Below are 20,549 nucleotides of genomic sequence, written 5' to 3' on the forward strand. Positions count from 1 at the left end.
ATGACACTTAATGATAAAACCATGTAATAAAAAGCTGTTATTGTCTGATTATCATCATTATTATAAGGCTGATAATAAGAACCCAAGTCAAAAGCACTTTACCCAGAGTTAGAAATAAGTGTTTATCAGACCTGTGTATTTTTAAATTATATATAAATAGGGGTGCATCGGTGGCTCAGTCAAATATCTGACTCTTCATTTTGTCTCAGGTGAAGATCTCAGGGTCCTGGGATCAAGCCCTGCTTTGGGCTCTGCACTGAGCGCGGAGCCTGCTTGGGATTCTCTGTCTTCCTCTCCTTCTGCCCCTTCCCACCACTTGTGCAGTCTCTCTCTCACAATCAATCAATCAATAAATTATATACAAATAGAAATCTAATACTCCCTACCAATTTTAAATACATTCACAGCTTATATTAAAATGCTCAACTGTCAAAAGGAATCAACGATACATAAAATATGATCTAGGATAGGGGCGCCTGGGTGGCTCAGATGGTTAAGCGTCTGCCTTCGGCTCAGGTCATGATCCCAGGGTCCTGGGATCGAGTCCCGCATCGGGCTCCCTGCTCCTAGGGAGCCTGCTTCTCCCTCTGCCTCTCTCTCTCTCTCTCTCTGTCTGTCTCTCATGAATAAATAAATAAAAAAAAAAAATCTTAAAAAAAAAATTAAAAAAAAAATATGATCTAGGATAAAAAGACTGCCAAAACACTTAATACTTGAAGAAAACAAACCAAAATAAAAAGATAAAGCTTAAGCCTGGAAATTACAAAACTATTAAGCTATAAAAAGTTGTTGTATAGAAGATTTTCTGGAAAAGTATTTTAACTTTAATTTCTGTTAATTGAAAGTGATTCCTATTTTTATTATTAAATTTAAAGACTTAGGAATGAGACAGTAAGACCACATCCTTCAAACTCTTAACAACTATGGAGATACAACTAGCACACAACTCAAAACCCTGTGGACTTTCCCTATGCAAACCCAAACATTAGTCAGTGATATCTCTTACAGTAAATTACTCACTGACATGTTTAACTAATGAGTATCTTACCACTCATCAGCTATAATTTTGGAGAATATGAACAGAATTGGTTTATATAAATTTTTATGTTTAAGCAACAACCTGAAATTCAATATGATAAGCATTTACTTAGGGCCAGTGATGTGGCTGGCCAAGAAAAAAGGAATACAGAGATGAACAAGACCGGCTCCCTCTCCCCAACAGGCTGTCCAAGAGGTGGGCCAAGATGATTAAGTGGATGCAAACGTAGATTTATTGTGTAATGTGTAATAAAAAGTATGGAACTCAAGTGAACCATATCTAATATTATCTAGTATCATAGGTAATCTTATTTTTGCATGCTAATTGACATAACTAGCAAAAGATTTGCTTAAATGACTATAACCGGTGTCACTTTTCTATGAGAGAATCCATCCTTTCTGGTATCAGCTAAGGGGACTGCTCTGGGAGCCTCTGAAGAAAGCTAAATGACGACATGGCATAGAAACCAACAGCCAGGCCAGTCCTTATCTCCATAGGGTCTCTCCTTACCTCTCCCTCTCCCGTCCATGTTGGCAGTAACATAGGCAGTATCTGAGATCCTGGGGCTGGCTTACTTTAAATTAAGAGAGCACTTTTTCCTGAGACCTTTTTTAAAGGCATGTGGAGACTTTTTAAGAGGCAGTATTATCACCCAATTCTGGGAATGTATCTGTAAATATAAGACTGAGATGTGTGTATTCTAGAGGGTATGTGAAAGGTATGCTTGGGATAGGTAGGAAGGAAAGTGGACATACATAGACAAAGAAGGAACATTTTTTCCTGGGGAACCAAGTGTTCCTCATGGTTAAAATTAAATATTTTTATATTAAAACTAAGATATTGTTAATACATACTGCAACAGGGATGAACCCTGATGAACATGACGCTAAGTGAAAAAAGCCAGTTACAAATGTGTGTCCACATATTATATGACTGTGTGTGCATAAAATATCCAGAACAGAACAATCCATACAAACAGAAAATAGATTAGTCATTGTCTAGGGCTGAGGGAGAAGGGTATTAATGGATATTAATGGGTGCAGGGTATTAATGGGTGATGGTTAAGGGGAAGAGAGTTGTTTTTTGAGGTGATGAAAATGTTCTAAAACTGATTGAGATGATGGCAGCATAACTACGATTTTAAATAAGTAAATTACAAAAATGAGGATTAAAAAAGTTAAATGTAAAATCCAATTTTCTATTTTTTATATATTTTAGGGAGTATAATGATATTAATAGCATTATGTGTAATCTGTGAATATTTTATATAAGTACAAATTGGGAATACATGATCAATAGAATGCTGAACAGAAAAGCTTAGATCATATTACTGCACTGGACCAGTTCTGGTGAGACAGACTACAGAATGCTCCATCCCAAACCAGCAGAATGCCCATTCTTTTCATGGAACATAAATTCAGTAAAGTTGCAGGACACAGAGTTAACATACAGAAATCTGTTGTGTTTCTCTTCACTAATAATGAACTATCAGAAAAAAATTTTAAGAAAGTCATCCTGTTTATAAATGCATCAAAAAGAATAAAATACCTAGGAATAAATTCAACTAAGGTGGTAAAAGATCTGTATTCTGAAAACTCTAAGATACTGATGGAAGAATTTGAAGATGACACAAACAAATGGAAAGATAAACCATGAGCATGGACTGGAAGAATTGTTAATGGGTGCCTGGGTGGCTCAGTTGGTTAAGCGACTGCCTTCGGCTTAGGTCATGATCCTGGAGTCCCGGGATCAAGTCCCGCATCGGGCTCCCTGCTCAGCAGGGAGTCTGCTTCTCCCTCTGACCCTCTTCCCTCTCGTGCTCTCTATCTCTCATTCTCTCTCTCTCAAATAAATAAAAATAATTTAAAAAAAAAAAAAAAAGAGGGCGCCTGGGTGGCTCAGTTGGTTAAGCGACTGCCTTCGGCTCAGGTCATGATCCTGGGGTCCCGGGATCGGGTCCCGCATCGGGCTCCCTGCTCAGCGGGGAGTCTGCTTCTCCCTCTGACCCTCTTCCCTCTCATGCTATCTCTCATTCTCTCTCTCTCTAATAAATAAATAAATAATCTTTAAAAAAAAATGGAAGAATTGTTAGTGTCCATACTATTTTCAAAACAGTCTACAGATTTCAATGCAATTCCTATCAAAATACCAATGGCATTTTTCTCAGACCTAGAACAAATAATCCTAAAATTTGTATGTAACCACAGAAGACCCCAAATAGCCAGGGTAATTTTGAGAAAGAAGAAAGAAGAACAAAGTTGGAGGTAACATGCTCCTGATTTCAAACTATACTCCAAAGCTACAGTAATCAGAACAGTATCGTACTGATAGAAAAAGACAAATAGGTCAATGGAATAGAAGAGAGGCCAGAAATAAACCCACCTTTAAATGGTCAATCTACAACAAAGAGACAAGAACATACAAAGGAATAAAGACAGTTTCTTTGATCGGTTGTGTTGGGAAAACTGCACAGCCACATGCAAAGGTATAAAACTGGACCACTATCTTACACCATACCAAAAAATTAACTCAGAATGCACTCAAGACTTAAGAGGTGAAACCATAAAACTCCTAGAAAAAAATGGGCAGTAAACCCTTGGACATAATTCTCAGAAATATTTTTTTGGATAGGTCGCCTCAGGCAAAGGAAACAAAAGCAAAAACAAACAAATGGAACTATATCAAACAAAGAGTTTTTGCACAGCAAAGGAAACCATCAACACAGTGAAAAGGCAACCTACTGAATGGGAGGAGATATTGAGAATGGTTGCTACCCAAAATATATGAATAACTGATACAACTCAGTAACAAAAACCTCAACGACCTGATTTAAAAATGGGCAGACGACCTGAGTAGACATTTTTTCCAAAGAAGACACACACACACACACACTGGCACCTGAAAAGATGCTCCCTATCACAATTTTCAGGGAAATGCATATCAAAACAGCAATGAAACACTACCTCAAACCAGTCGGAACAGCTAATATCAAAAAGACAAGAAATAACAAGTGTTGGCAAGAATGTGGAGAAAAGGAAACCCTTGTGTACTCTCGGTGGGCAAATAAGTAGGTGCAGCCTCCTGTGGAGAACAGTACAGAGGGTCCACAAAAAATTAAAATACAGCTACCATACGATCCAGCAATTCCACTTCTGGGTATTTACCTAAGAAAACAAAAGCACTAATTCAAAAAGATACTATGTATCCCAGTGTTCAATGCAGCATTATTTACAATAGGCAAGATAGGGAAGCAACTCAAGGGCCCACTGATAGATAAATGGACAAACAAAATGTGATCTACAAAGTGGAATATCATGTAGCTATAAAAAAGAATGAAATCTTGCCATTTGTGATAACACAGGAGGACCTATAGTAAATAAGCCAGACAAAGACAAATACAATATAATTTCACTTATATGTGGAATCTAAAAAACAAAACAAATTTACAAACAGAATAAAAACAGACTCATAGATAATGGAGAATTGGTGGGGGCGGGGTGAAACACGTGAAGATTAGGAGGTACAAACTTCCAGTTATAAGATAAGTAAGTCACGGAGATGTAATGTACAGCATAGGGATATGGTCAATAATATTGTAACAACTTTGTACGGTGACAGATGGTAACTAGACCTATCGTGGTGATTATTTTAAAAATATATAAAAATACTAAATTGCTATCTTGTACATCTGAAACTAACATAATATTGTATGTCAATTATAATCCAATTTTTTAAAAAGGCTGAATTAGTCAACAGCCCATAAGATAGTCTCTAGAAAGAGGTCATAAAAATAAAAACAATATCCACCACCTTGGACAGTTACCTCCTAAACAGCCTCTTAAAATTTTGTACCATTAGGTTGATAGCACTATACAAATCTTCTCTATCCTTGCTCATTTTTCTTTATTCATTCTATCGAGTAATGAAAGAAATTACACTTAAAATCTCAAGCAAAGATGGTGGAAGAATTTGCTTAGAATTCAGAAGCCCACTGATCAAAGGTCTAGAGCCTGTGACGTAGCAGAAAGTCAGGCACACGAGCAGTGTAGACCGGCCCTCAGGCTGCTGCCAGTAGAAGGGATCAAGGTGCCCTCTGATTCTGTGTTCCAGTTCTGAGAGACTGCACTGTATCTGTATACAAAGATGCCCACACACCTGGGTGTCCTGAGGATGTATGTAGCATGAATACTTTGTAATGTCGACTGATGAAATCTAAGACAACTCATCTAAAAATTTAAAAAAATTAAAAAAAAAAAGAGGCTCCTCCTCTAGCACTTTAAAAACATTGTTCCATTGTCTTGGACTTGCATAGTTTCTAACAAGAATCTATAGTATTCTTACTTTTCTTTTTCTGTGCATAATGTGTCTTTGCTTTGGCTTCTTTTTAGACCTTCTCTGTATCTCTTGTTTTTAGCAATTTGATTATGACATACCTGACAGTGGTTTTGTGTTTATTCCGCTTAGGATTTTTTGGACTTCTTGAATCTAAGGATTTATACTTTTCTTTAAATATGGAAAAATTTCAGCAATTATTCCTTCTTTCTCCTCTCCATTCTGGAATTTCATATGGTAGATCAGTTAATATTAGCCCATAGATAAATGCAATGAATAACACTCAGTCTTTTTCACCATATACTTAATTTTGGGTACATTCTATTGTCCTTAAATTCACTGACCTTTCCTTCTGCAGTGTCTAATCTGTTAAGATTATACAGTAAATTTTAAATTTCAGATACTGTACTTTTCACTGCTACATGTTCACTTGATTCTTTTACACATCTTCCATTCCATTCCTCATTGTGTTAAGTACTTGAAAATGTTTGTAATAGTTGTTTTGTTGTCCTTTCCTTCCAGTTCTATCACCTCTATCATTTCTACATTTGTTTCTATTAGCTAAATTTTCTTTTAGTTATGGTTCACTTTTTTTTCCTCCTTGGCATGCTAACCATTTTTTATTTGATAATAGACATTATAAATGCCACATTGTTGAGTGTCTTAATTTTCTTTTCTTTTTAAAAAACCCTTGGGCTTTATTTTAGCAGGCGGTTATTTGTGGATCAGTTGACCCCTCACAGGCCTCTTTTTAAGCTTTGCTGGGGTGGGCCTAGAATAACCACCTCAAAGACAGTTCACCTCCTCTGGATTCTCCACTAAATGCCCTGGGTGACTACCAAGGACTTGCCACTCTGGCCGGTCAGAACTCATCCTGCGTGAGCAATAGGAATGTTCAGGTTGCAAATCCCTGATCATTCCCCCCACCCCCAACTCATGAATTTCACCCTGTGCATGGGTGGCCCAATACAACAAGGACTCAAAAGCACCATCATTTTCTGTGTAGCAGTCTCCTTTCTCCAACTCTGTTCTGCAGTTTCCACCTGCTCTCCCTGTGACTGCCCTTGTGCAGTGTGATCTGGAAATGCATCTCCAGGCAGAAAGTTGGGGGGAATTGTGGTATTCACTGCATTTATTTCTCTGTCTCACAGAATGCCGTCGTGTGGAGTCTTCTGTCCAATGTCTGAGAATAAATGAATCATATTTTGTTCACGCTTCCAGTTGCTTACAGCAGGAGGGTATTATATAGGTCCTTATTAACTCTTTCAGAGCCCGAAACAGATGTTACTTTACATAATAAGGAACCAAAGAAAATTCCAGAAAGCTAATGTGTACAAGTGACAAGGACTAAAAGGACCAGCACCTGCTAGAATGGGGCTGGCAGCTCACAATAAATTGTATTTTCCTCGGGCCCAAGGAAAAGCTATTCCTATCCATCTAATGCTTGGCTTTATACTTTAAATTCAATGCAGATGTATCAGAAAGGCCAACAAATACAAGTTAGCCTTACTAGTTTCTAAAATGGTCAAGCTGTTAAAAGAATAGACAAACACACACTTTATTTCCAATATGTCTATCATAGTCTTTCTTCCTTTCCTTCTCCTGAACAGTTGATGCTACAGCAATAGTTCTCAAACTTTTCTAATCAGAACCCATTCCATTCATTCTCACTGCCTCGTCAATTATCCTAGTCTAAGCCTCACCTGGATTATTACAATAGTTTCCTCAGTAGGTTCTTCACTTCCCTTTCCAAAGAAGTCAATGTGACCCTTTTAAAAGGTAAGTCATGTTATTCTTGCCAAAAATGCATAACTACAGTCTAATCATGAGAAAGTATCAAACAAATCCAAGCTGAAACATTCTACAATGTGACCGACTAGTGTACTCAATAAAGGTCTCCGAGTTCATGAAAGACAAGAAAAATGCAATCAACTATCACGGGTAGAAGGCAACTAAGTAGTCAGAACAACTAAATGCAAAGTGATATTTAGGACTGGATGCTAAAACAGAAAAATGACCTTACGTGGAAAAACACCTAATTTGAATAAAGTCTACAGTTTAGCAAACCGTATTATACCCATGTTAATTTCCTGGTTTTGATAGTTTTATCATGGCTACCTAAGTTGTTAACATTACAGCAAGCTGAGTCAAGGGAATATTCTCTATTATTTGTGTAAATTTTCTATAAATTCAAAATTATTTCAAAATAAAGTATTTTCACAACTAATGAATGGCTGGACACTCTACATCAAAAACTATGGTGGCTAACCGAACATAATAAAATTTTTTAATAAATTAATTTAATTAATTAAAAAAACAAAATAAGTATTTTAAAGTAACTTAAAGGAATAAAAAGTTAGTCAGGTGTCTTCTCTACTTGAAACCCTCAAATGACTTTGTTTTAAGTAGATCATGACAGACGCACTGCCTGTTTTCACAAAGTAAAACCTTAATGGAACACAACCCCACCCATTCATCTACATATTGTTTCTGGCTGTTTTCAGGCTACAACAGCAGAGCTGAATAGATGCAACAGAAACTGCATGGTGTGCAAAGCCTAAAATATTTGCCATGGGGCCCTATACACAAAACTCGTTAGTCCCCTGACTTAGAGTAAAAGCAAAGTTCTTAATATGGCCTGTAGCATTCTATGTGACCTGGCCTACCCCACTCCTTCTCTAACTACCTCCTACTACTGAACCCCTCACCTTTTCTGCTCCAGCCACACAGGCCTCTCCCTGCTGTTTCAGAAAATGTGTCAAGCAAGGCTCTTGCCTTAGGCCCCTTGCACATGCTTAGTCTGCTTGGATTGTTCAACTCTTGCATTCTTCAAGTCTTTGCCCAAATGTCCTGACCACTTTAAAAAACCATCCCCTGGCAACCCCATACTCCCTTTCCCATTTGCTCTGGTTTATTCTTCAAGCACTTACTACCATTTAATGTATTATATATTTGTTTTTTAATCTGTCTTTTTCTATAATCTGTCTCTTCATTGGGCAGAGGCTTTGTTTTATTCAAAGATATGCCTAGTACTTACCACTGTTTGGATATGTGTTGAATTACAAGTAAATTTAATAGGATATTATGTATGTACAATTTCTCCCTAATTGGCATTTGTATGATTTGTAAAAAAGGTATAAGTAAACATCCTAAAATGCCACTGCTAAAAAAATTATAGACCAAAAACACTATTGATGCACTAACACAGTAATCTGTAATTTAAAATAAAAAATAGAAACACTAGACAGATAATCAGCAAGTCTACAGACGACTTGAACAACACTACCAACTTGATATAACAGACATTTATAAAACACTCCTCTTGTTTAACAGCAGAATCTATTCTTTTTAAGCAACATGGAATCTTGTCCAGGATAGACCATAGGCTAGCCCATAAACAAATATTGATAAATTTAAAAGGCTTGAATTAAAAATAAAACAACAGAAGGAAATTTGGGAAATCTACAAATAGGTAAAAATTAAACAATATATTTCCAAATAATCCATGGTCAAAGCAGTAATTACAAGGGGATTTACAAAGTATTTTGGTCTGAATGAAAGTAAAACTTGACATACCAAAATTTATGAGATGCAGCTAATGTGGTGCTTAGAGAGAAATTTATAGCTTAAAATTGCCTCTATTAGAAAAGATCTCCAGCCAATAACCTGAGAATTCAGAAAAATCTAGAAAATCCAGGGGACAAAAAAAGAATCTAAGAATTCGGAAAAATCTAAAAATCTAGAAAAAGAGTAAACCAAACTAAAAGCAAGTGGAAGGGAAGAAGTAATAAAGAATGGAAATTAATGTAACAGGGAAATAAAGAAATGATGAAGTCAATAAAACTAAAAGTTAGTTCTTTGAAAAGATCAAAGAATAAAGTCAACTGAATAGCATTATAGGGAGGTCTGTCTGCCCTGCTTGACTACCAGCCAGCCAGCCAGTGAGAAGATGGGAAAGGTCTCAGAGGGAGGGAGATGGAGAAGGGAAAAGAAGGAAATTGCAGAGGCATTAGGAAGCGTGAAGGCTGGAGACTACTGTTTAGAATAACAAACTCCGTAGACTACTGGGACTCTTTAGCCACATGAGTGTATAATTAATAACTATTTTTTTGTAAAATGCAGGAAAACAAAACCAAAAAAAAGGAGAGAGAAAAATATTCCTGTGTAATGTTAGATTACAAGTTAATAACACAATCTATTGTCCAGTGGATTTTTTTTAATCTCTTCCAGTACCTTCTTTACTTTAGTACTTCAATAAATATGTGTTCAGTGAATGAAAGACTAATTAGAATGATATCTGTACTTCTGCCTTTATTTAAAAAAGAGGACTAACAGGTAATTATGAGAGCTTGAGAAAACATAACTGGACAGAGGACTACTGTTTCTGAGGCTACTCTACTCTTCAAGGTGCTTTGGGTGGGAAAAAGCTTCAAAGCATTCAGGGAACTAAACCCTGGCTGAATGCATGCTAAACTGTCTAACTGGAAAAGATTAAGCCACTTATATAGAATTTGCCTAGGAAGCACTAACATTATACAGAATTATCAATGAGAAACAGACACAAAACTGCAAACTCCATTTTCAGTAAGACCAATATTAATAACCGAACTTCTCAAGCTCAAAAGGAATCCAAAGTGGTTCCAATAATCAGAGGTAGCCTGAAGAACTGCACAGACTAACTATATCTGCAGGAAGCAGCCTGACTCTATAGCAGCTACAAAGATAGTCTTTGACTAAAAAACAACTAGTCTGGAACACTACTTTGCCCCCTCCTCCTCCTGTAACCCAGTGGCCTGGGGCGGGGAGGGGGGGGTAAGCCATTTCCTTCTATGATGATTCATAAAAAAGGAACTGGCACAGCAACTACACAAAAATATAAGAAAAAAAGGGAGAAATTCAGCAGAACCTATGAACAAAAACAAGAAAAAAGCTATATATTGATAGCCACAAAACAGATGAAAAGTTGTGACCAAATATTTCCCCACTAACTTCAAAGACAAAACACGCAGTTGAAGCACTTGCTACTATGAAGCAACACCAGATATTAGAAATGATTATGAGGATTCTAAAATGTACATGGAAATGCAACGGACCTAAAATATCTAAATCAATCCTGAAAACAACAAAATTGGAGGACTTAACCCTACCTGATTTCAATACTTAATTCAAAGTTATAGTAATCAAGATAGTGAGGTATTTGCATAAGAATCAACCTACAGGTTAACGGAACAGAACAGAAAAAGACCCACACATATATGGTCACTGGATTTTCAACAAAAGCATCGAAGCGATCTTGTGGGGAAAGGAAAGTGTTTTCAACAACTGGTACTGGAGTAAATGATCACCCACATGAAAAACAATGAACGTGAACACTATGTTACACCACAACAAAAATTAACCCAAGATGGAATGCAGACCTAATATAAGAGTTAAAACAAAGTTTTCAAAAGAGATAATCTTCACAATTTGGGGCTAAGCAAGGATTTCTCAGGTCATGGAGAACAATAATCATAAAAGAAAACATTGATTAATTAGACCTTGTCAAAATAAAAACTTCTCCTCACCAAGAAAATGTGAAAAACATGAATAGACTTCCACAGATTGGGAGAAAATACTAACAAAACACCCATAGCTGACAAAGTAAAAGTATCCAGCATATATAAAGAATTCTGATAACTCAAAAATGAAACACACAAAAAACCACCACCCAATTTTTTTTAAATGGGCAAATGTGTTGAAGAAACTTCCTAAAAGAGGATACATAAATGCATTGGATTAATGATGGATAAAGGATGGATAGGTAGGTAGGATAAATGAAAATATTAAAATCTTAGTAAAATATAGGTGTCATATATACGGGTATAATTGTAAAATTATTTCAACTTTGTTGTATATCTTTAAAAGTTCATAATAAAAAGAATGTTCAAAAGTTCTTTCCTGAAATTAAGATATGACTCTATATACCTAAAGACCACATTATATGCCAGGGAAAAATGATCCACAATGGTTGAAATCAAGACATGTTATAGCAAAATTACTAGGCTTTAAAGATAGAAAAAGAATGATTTGGGCAACAGGGCAATATGGGTTTCTTACAGCAAGGAGTGAGAAATGTGGAAGGTCATCTGGCTAGCTTCAGCAGTAGCACTCCCCCCAACCTCCCAATAAAGAAAATGTGACTGGGGGCTTCTAGACCCAGAGAATAAAGGCAAAAGATAACATTTCTGACCACACAGAACCTCAGGGAAAATTGCTCATGTGGACCTTTCTTGAGGAAATCAGAAAATCAGCTTTAATCAATAGGTTTAAATAGATCAGCAATTCAGAAACTGCTTTATGTTTATTTAGGATTAACCAAGTAAGTAGATATATTGTGAATCATGAGGGCCAAGTTTCCCACTGATGGGGAATATAGTCAAGAATAAGGAACTGGGGGAGGCTAGGATGAACCCTGCAATATTGGATGGAATCAAAGGTATCTTACAAACTCATGATTTTTAACATTTACGATAAACGGACATAGGACCTGTATAGAGGTACAGATGTGTGTATGTATGCATATGTGTATTTCCTAGCTCTGCCCAATTAGAGGATAAGAAGCAGTGATCCCTCAGAAGCAATGAGCATATCTGGAACCCAGGTCTTGGTTTCTCATACTATTCTCCAATTAAGAGACATGGCTGGGGACATGGCTGATTCCAGGTCTGGGGCAGGGAAAATACAAGATAAGCCTAGAACATCTTACGCTGCTAGAATATAAGGAAAAATGATGGGGCATATTGAAAGGACAAGAGCAGCCAACTCCAAAAAGCAGTCAATGGCCAAATTTAGAACAATTTAAATAACAAAGTAAAAAAATTTATCATAATATCCACAACTTCACACTGATCTCAATAACCAACAAAATAAACAAAATTGAAGAAAAGGATAGTTCTTCCTTAGAGAATTCCAATTAATGCAGAAGAAAAAAGGAAATCATCATTCAGCAAACATAATAATTGTCACAGGCAAGAATCAAAAATGATTAGTTGAGAAAAAGTTATGAAGAAAACAGGATATTTACATGATCTTAAAGCATCACTCCAGAAGATAGCCTCTAAGTACATATGGTTATAGTAATCTGTCAGACACCACCTTAATCAAATGATACAAGTTAACAATGCTGATAATGAGCTATGTCAATATCATCTTAATATGAGGCCCTGAAAAAAAATACCATATCACTTCTACAGTGCTCTTGCTAAAAAATGTAAAACCTGAATTTAATCATAAGGAAGCACAACAAAATCACAAACTGAGACATAGTCCAGAATCCCTGCTTCTTTGGAAAAATTTAGTTAGAAGAAATGTTTTTTGTTACTGGTATATAGAAAAATAAATTGATCTCCTCCAGCCACCTTGATAAATTCCCCTATTATTTTTAATAATTTGTCTGTTTATTCTTTTGGGTTTTCTATATTATCAAAAAATAATCAAGCTCTACTCAAAGTCCAGGATAGGAATATCCAAGTGGCTGAGCCCAGGTCATATGCCTGAACCAGTAAAGCAATTATCTGGCATTTTTAGTCTGCATAATGAGAGAAAGGCTTCCTCCCACCAAGACTCATAAAATGGAGAATTCTCCAAACAGAAAAACAGAACAGGAGAAACAAATTTTACTAAAATCCAGAGTATAATGTAGGAAAACATTTTGTCAGAAATGGTCATGAGTGACAGAAATAACATAAATGGTAATACAGTATAAGAAATACTATAAAATAGCATAAAATACATAACAAATAATGAGGCATACAGACAACAAAGGATCATTAAAATACAAAGGTTATAATTTAAAGTAAAAGTAATAAGTAAAAGTAAATGTAAGAATGATACAATTTTAAAATCTGAACATCACACTTGGATCATACCATGGATCCTTCAGAGTAATGGGAATTTATTCCTCTTAACTCCTGCAATTCTAGAATAGAGTCAGTGAACTTTCGTATAGTACATTAACAGTCAACTTTCAAAACCTTGCATGTTCTATAAATGTCTCATCATTTATGCCCAATTGACCCCAAGAGAGAAATCACCAGAGAGGAACAAAGAACAAAAACAGAGCTAGTAACTACTTTTTTGTGTCTCCTCTCCTCCCAGAGGGGCATTCTTTGGACACCCCCTCCACCTTCAAGAAAAAAAGAACATCAAGAGTGGGAAGTCAAACAGGCATGAAAAGATTATGATACACTTTAACATCTATATGCATTCATCTACAGTTCTCTTTCATTAATTTTTTGCTCACACATTAAGGTGGACCGGAGGTAATTCACACCTTTATAAAAATTAAAAATATTCGTGAAAGATCAATTTACTTCTACCTATTTACTCTAAATAAATTTCATATGGGAGACTGAGGACCATTTCATAAAAGGGATGAACAGGGGCCTGAAGGATGATTAAGAACGAGAACGAAAGAGGAAACAGTTCAGGCTAAGGAATAACACAAACAGAACTGAGAACATGCTAAGTCTACATAACAAATTGAGAGTAAAGGGACGGGAACACAGACCTATTAACTCTGTGATGTAAAAAACCTTTAATAAACACATGGGAAACCTGGAAGAGAAGTAGTTTGACAAAACCAGATTAACTTAGTTATAGAAAGATTAAAAATTGCTCATGAAACATTCAACTAATGTTATCAAGTAGGCAGTTGGAAAAAGGGGCTTAGGGACGACACAGGAGATCTAGAGCTAGAAACCATGCAACATGTAGATCATGGTCACAGCTACAGAATACGCACTTGTTACTAGTGTTAATGTTGTCTCGGGCTACCAAACACTTAGATTAATAACTAATCAAGGTAGACTCAAATACAGTGATTAATAATTTTAAATTGCCTAAAGGCAATTCAATGAACTCTATAAATCAATGAACTCTATAAATCAACTCTATAACTCAGAATAGACTTTCTTCCAAGTAGTGAAATCTACATAGATACACATTAAAAACTCCTGCAATTCAGAAAGTCTTCAGAGATCAGAATACTGCAGGCACTTAAACTGAACTGTCAGCATGCAAGACCTCTCCATGTGTGTGATCTTACTGCACCTGCCTGCAACACTGTTGAGCTTACAAGGCTCAAGACCATAATTCTCCTTTTAGAGATGATGAAACTGAGGATGAAGGGAGAAAAAAACAACCTGCTCAAGTGGCAGTAAGTGGCATAATCCAGGTCCTGAATATGAGTCATCTGACTCCAAAGCCAGGGTTATTATATCTTAGTGATCAGGTGAAGGAAGGGCTATGGCAAGAGGGTCTTGAATCCTTCTGTACACAAATCTGTACCTCTAGGCTGAAAACTATTTTTAAGTTATGAAATTGTGATTTATAATAAATACATATATATTTGATCTTTGTCCCATTTCTGGCACAGAGCTCCCCAAACCCTTGGAATTTCCTAAGTAATGAGAGCAAGAGACATGTCTTTTGTTATGTTAATGAGGTGGGTTTGGGGCCCACCCCCGCCCCAATGAAGGATGGGGGCTGGCTGCCAGGAGAGCCAACCATATGATCAGAGTGTTGGAACTCTTGGTCCTACTCCAACCTCCAGGGAAGGGAGAGGACCAGGAGGTTGAATCGATCACCAATGGCCAATGATTTAGTAAAGTCATGACTATGTGACGAGGCCTCCATAAAAACCCAAAAGGACAGGGTTGGAGAGGTTCCATGCTGGTGAATACACGAAGGTGCTGGGAGAATGGCGCCTTCAGCGAGCATGGACGCTCCACGCCCTTTCCTACCTACTTTGCCCTATGCACCTCTTCCATCTGGATGTTCATCTGTAGCCTTTCTCATACCCTTTAATAAATTAATAAACGTAAGTGTTGTGCAGAGTTCTGTTAGGCACTCTAACAAATTAATCAAACCCAAGGAGGGGGTCTTTGGAACCTCCAATCTATAGCTGGTCGGTCAGAAACACAGGGCTTGCAACTGGCATCTGAAGTATGTATGTATGTGGGGGTGGGAGCCGCTTTTGTGCAAATGAGCCCTTAACCTGTGAGATCTGACGTTAACTTCAGGTAGATAGCCCCAGAATTCAGTTAAATTGTAGGATACCCAGCCACTGTCACAGAGAATTCCCTGGGGTGGGGAAAAGCTTCCATACATTTGCTGACCAAAAGTGTCAACGAAGTGTTTAGGTAAAAGTAGACACACACAGGGAAAAAACACACAGTAGGTAAGAAGCGAGTTTTTCCCTACATGGTAAGAAAAAGAAACCTGAGTTTTTCCTTTACACAACTATAGACTTCTTTCTTTTTTAGTGTTAAGGCTTTTTTTTTCCTCATTAAAAATCAGTACATGCTCAAAATTCTAATTTTATAAAACTGTAAATGAGAGAAAGTGGCATATCCCCATAATCCCAACTCTCACAATACGCACTACTAATAGTTTGGGGTATATTCCGCAAGACCATTTTCTCTATTCATCCAATTAATGCACAGGTAGGAGCTGTATAAATGTGTGTATGAGCTTGAATATATTTACACACTTGTAAATGGTTCTACTGGATCAATTTTTAGAAGCAGAATGTTAGGTCACTGAGTATACAGTACTTTAAATTTTAATAGCTATTGCCAAATTGCTTTCCAAGGAGATTGTACCAATTTCTACTGGTTGACAAAGAAAATTTGTATAAATACAAATGGCCAAAAGACATAAACCAGTATTTAATCCCATCTGATAAAGAAATCCAAATTAAGTAAAAGCAGTATATTTATTTTTAGCCATCAACTTGGCAAAAAAATTAAAGACTAATATTATCTGGCAGAGTGTGGGACAGGAAAACAAGCTCTCTCACAGACTGTTGGAGGGATAACCTGGCTCAACTTCCAGAGGGCACTCTGGCCATGTACGAACATTTTAATGTACATGGACGATGACCCGGGAATTCCACATTTAGGAATGGATCCCACATCAGTAAGTATCCAAGTGCCCATCAATTTACTTACAGTAATGCACAGTGCAGTCTTTAAAAAGAGAGCAAAAATTTGGAAACAGTTCAAATGTCTATCAATCAGAAATTAAGTCAATTGCATTAAAACCATACAATGGAATATTTTGCAGTCATAAAAAAACGGTGCTATGATACTCTTTTTAGCATAGAAAAATGTCCATGATATTAACAAATATATAGAACAATCCCATTTATATATAAAGTATAAAAGCCATAGGAAAAATTTCTTAAAATATATTTCAGAGTATCAAGAGTTGTATCTACATGGAGGAGTAACAGGTAAATTTTAACTATACATTCTGTAATTGTTTTAAATGGTATGCATGTGTTTACTTTTATATTAAAGAAAACATTAACAACATTTCCCTTTTAAAAGACATGGGAAACCAAGAAAAGTTGGGAATCAGTACACTAGAACCAGATAATGTCCTAAATCCTCTCATATTCTGAAATTCTACATAATAAAGAAAATATTTACTCCAGAGGCTTTTTTCCTTCATTATTCCCAAAAAGCATATTCAATACGCTTTCTCTAGATCTTGTGAGGAGACTAAAATACAAGAAATGTTCCTTGTTCTTACTGTATTTTGACTTTTAAAATAATACTGATGGCTGCATCTTGGCAGTACAGAGAAGGGGTAGAGAGAATAAGGAAATGATAAAACCGCAATCCAGGCAAAGCCTTTCTCAGGTTTCAAAACTCCCAAAGAAAATCAGTGCAAATCTCCAAATTTAGGTCCGAGAGCTAAAAATGGAGACTCACTGCTCTTAAAGATTTATGTATATAATATTATCCTACTCACAACAGATCATTATTCCTGGACCATTACTGTAGGAGACAAGTCAAGGCAAACACAGCAAGTTAGACTTACATTTAACTATCAGAAAGAATATATTATCTAACCTTTATATATTTTTAAAAACATGCTTATAAAAGCATGTTTTTTAAAAAGCCAATATTAAAACATTCATTTATGGTTTCAACTCTTATACATTATATGTAGTAAAAAAATGACAATTAAATAATTACCTCTCCTATGAAGACTACTATAACACAGTCCAACTTCTCTTCAGGATACAGATTATCAATAAGGGAATGAAGGGTTTCTATGAGGTAAGATTTAACTTCTCTCTTCACTGTGGGAATTCCCATTACTATTGACACTGAAACAAAATAATGATAGTAATTATATAAAAAGATTTCACACTGACAGTACAGAATAACACTAGTATTTCAAAAGTGATTATACCCTCTCAAATTGATAAAAATAACTGAGAAATTGAAATATACTACTCAATAATAACTGAGGAATCAAAATATATTACAAAATGTACTACTATACGAAGAAAAATAATCAAAGCCAGAAAAGGCATACCCATAACAGTGTAATTCTTTTCCACAGGGCTTATCCATAAAAAATGTCAAAGTGCTGATAAAAATGAAGACATTAAACCTCACATTAAAAACAAGTGACTGTTAAGTATAAACAAATATAAATTATACAACTAAAAGTTAGAAACACTGAACACATCTTAAAAATTAATGTCTCAAATAAAAATCAATGTCTCAGATATCACGTATATAATGCAATCAGAAGGACACAACATCCCTTCTGTGGTTTTCTTGCCAAAAATGCATAACCTCAATCTAACCATGAATATCAGACAAATCCAAATTAGGGGGATAATCCACAAAAGAATTGTCCAGGTATTTTCTGAAGTGTCCAGATCAGGAAAGACAAAGAAAGAATAAGGAACTGTGCGAGATGGCCGAAGACGAAGGAGACATGACAAGTAAATGAAATATGGAATCCTGAGTTGGATCCTGGAGCAGAAAAAGGAGAATGAGAAAATGACAAAATCTGAAGAGGATCTAAGGTTAGTTAACACTACAGCATCAATGTCAAGTTCCTGGTTTTGATCATTTCAACATTTAGGGGAACCGGGTGAGGTATATGAAAACACTATGTGTACTATCCATGCAACTCTTTCAAGTCTAAATTACAGCCAGTTCTACTGCAATGCTTGTTTTGCAACACAAATTTTTTCTTGAGTGATTAATGTACTAGGCAACTATCTGAGCATAATGTGTATTTCTCATTTGCTTATGTGCAATTTCTCCTCTGGGATAAGCATTCACTAGGTAAACACAGAAAGTGGAATCCATTTGAAATGAGTTTAAAAAACTGAACCGAGCAATGTAGAAATACACGAACAGTATACACTCCTAACTTCTACCAGCTGCCTCAGTTAACTGCACGTGAAGAACCACACATATCTACATTTAGTGTTGAAATTTCCACCAGATTGCAGATAACCTGCCTTGCAAAACATTTCTCAAAACCTTCCAAGCGGCAATCCTTCTGAAGCCCATTTTAACAGGCAAACCCTCCAGTATTATTCGGTACCATATTTACTGTAGTACTTAGTATTTCTTCATCATTTAGCATGTGTAAAACTGTGTTTTTGTCTTTTTGTATGTGTAACTAACAAAGTTTCTGAACACTGTGATACTAACCGACTTTTCTCCTTTTATTGAACAATTCTGCATAGCATGATAAATTTTAAGAATGCATATATTATAATAGGACTGTAATCCACAGGAAATTTTTTTTAATAACACCTTTTAAAAAGCCTTAATATCCTGTTACATAGCAGTCGAGAAATATTTTGCAAATGTTAAAAATATTTAAGTCTTAATAATGTAAAAATGTATTAGAAATGCAACAAAATACTTAGAATTCATGAAATTCTGAAATCAGAAGGAAGCTTGAAGATCATGGCTCAATGAGTCCACCACCATGATTCTGCAAATAAGAATACTAAGATCCATAATTTGGCTATATGCAAAAGAATGAAACTGGACCAGTTTGTTACACCATACACAAAAATAAACTCAAAACAGATTGAAAACCTAAATGTGAGACACGGAACCATAAAAATCCTAGAAGAGAGCATTGGCAATCATTTCTCTGACATTGGCCACAGCAACATTTTTCTAGATATGTCTCCAAGGCAAGGGAAACAAAAGCAAAAATAAACTACTGGGAGTACACCAAAATAAAAAGCTTCTGCACAGCAAAGGAAACAATTGATAAAACTAAAAGACAATCTACTGAATGGGAGAAGGTATTTGCAAATGACATATCCGATGAAGGGTTAGTATCCAAAATAAGTAAAGAATGAATACAACTTAACAACAAACAAACAAATAATCTAATTTAAAAAGGGGCAGAAAGATATTTCTCCAAAGAGGACATACAGATAGCCAACAAGACACATGAAAAGATGCATGACATCATCATCATCAGAGAAAGGCAAATCAAAACCACAATGAGAACACCTCACATCTGTCAGAATGGTTAAAATCAACAACACAAGAAAACAGGTGTTGATGAGGATGTGGAGAAAAAAGGAATCCTCATGCACTATTGGCAGAAATGCAAACTGGTGCAGCCACTGTAGAAAACAGTATGGAGGTTCCTCAAAAATTAAAAATAGAACTACCCTATGACCCAGTAACTGCACTATTGGGTATTTACCCAAATATTATGAAAGCACTAATCCAAAAAGATAAAAGCATCCCTATGTTTACTGCAGCATTATTTATGATAGCCAAGTAATGGAAGCAGCCCAAGTGTCCATGGATTGATGAAAGGATAAAGAAGATGTGATACACACACACACACACACACACACACACACACAATGGAATAGCACTCAGCCACAAAAATAATGCAGTCTTGCCATCTGCAACACTGATGGAGTATGAGTATATAATGTTAAGAGAATAATTAAGTCAGAGAAAGACAAATGCCCTATGATTTCACCCATAGGTGGAATTTAGGAAACAAAACAAAGGAAAAAAAAGACACAAACCAAAGAAAAACAAAACAAAACAGAGTCTTAACTATAAAGAACAAAGGTTACCAGAGGGGAGGTGAATGGGAGGATAGATAAAATGGGTGATGGGGACTAGAGCATACACTTACAGTGACGAGCACTGAGGAACACATAAAACTGTCGAATCACTAAATTGTACACCTAAAACAAACACTATATATTAACTATGTTGGAATTAAAATTTAAAAAGCAATAACAGCCCTCCCCCCCAAAAGAATACTAAGATCCAAATGGTTTAAAAAATATCCCCAAAGGTAGATGCCACACTCCTCTCTTCAA

The 20,549-nt window shown here is 36.0% G+C and overlaps 1 protein-coding gene across 5 annotated transcripts in view; it reads right to left on the bottom strand.

Moving 5' to 3' along the window:
• Window positions 1-20,549, bottom strand: part of MGAT4A (alpha-1,3-mannosyl-glycoprotein 4-beta-N-acetylglucosaminyltransferase A) — a 124,631-nt gene that overhangs the window by 41,660 nt on the left and 62,422 nt on the right. For all 5 annotated transcript variants that reach the window (XM_025868976.2, XM_073897849.1, XM_025868975.2 and 2 more), the window contains exon 5: window positions 17,398-17,531. In XM_025868976.2, the coding sequence (XP_025724761.1) occupies window positions 17,398-17,531 (134 nt within the window). The remainder of the gene's footprint in view (window positions 1-17,397; window positions 17,532-20,549) is intronic.

Source organism: Callorhinus ursinus, unplaced genomic scaffold, assembly GCF_003265705.2.
Source record: "Callorhinus ursinus isolate GAN/ISIS: 27379988/994484 unplaced genomic scaffold, GSC_fseal_2.0 scaffold10, whole genome shotgun sequence".
In the NCBI taxonomy this organism is placed as follows: domain Eukaryota; kingdom Metazoa; phylum Chordata; class Mammalia; order Carnivora; family Otariidae; genus Callorhinus; species Callorhinus ursinus.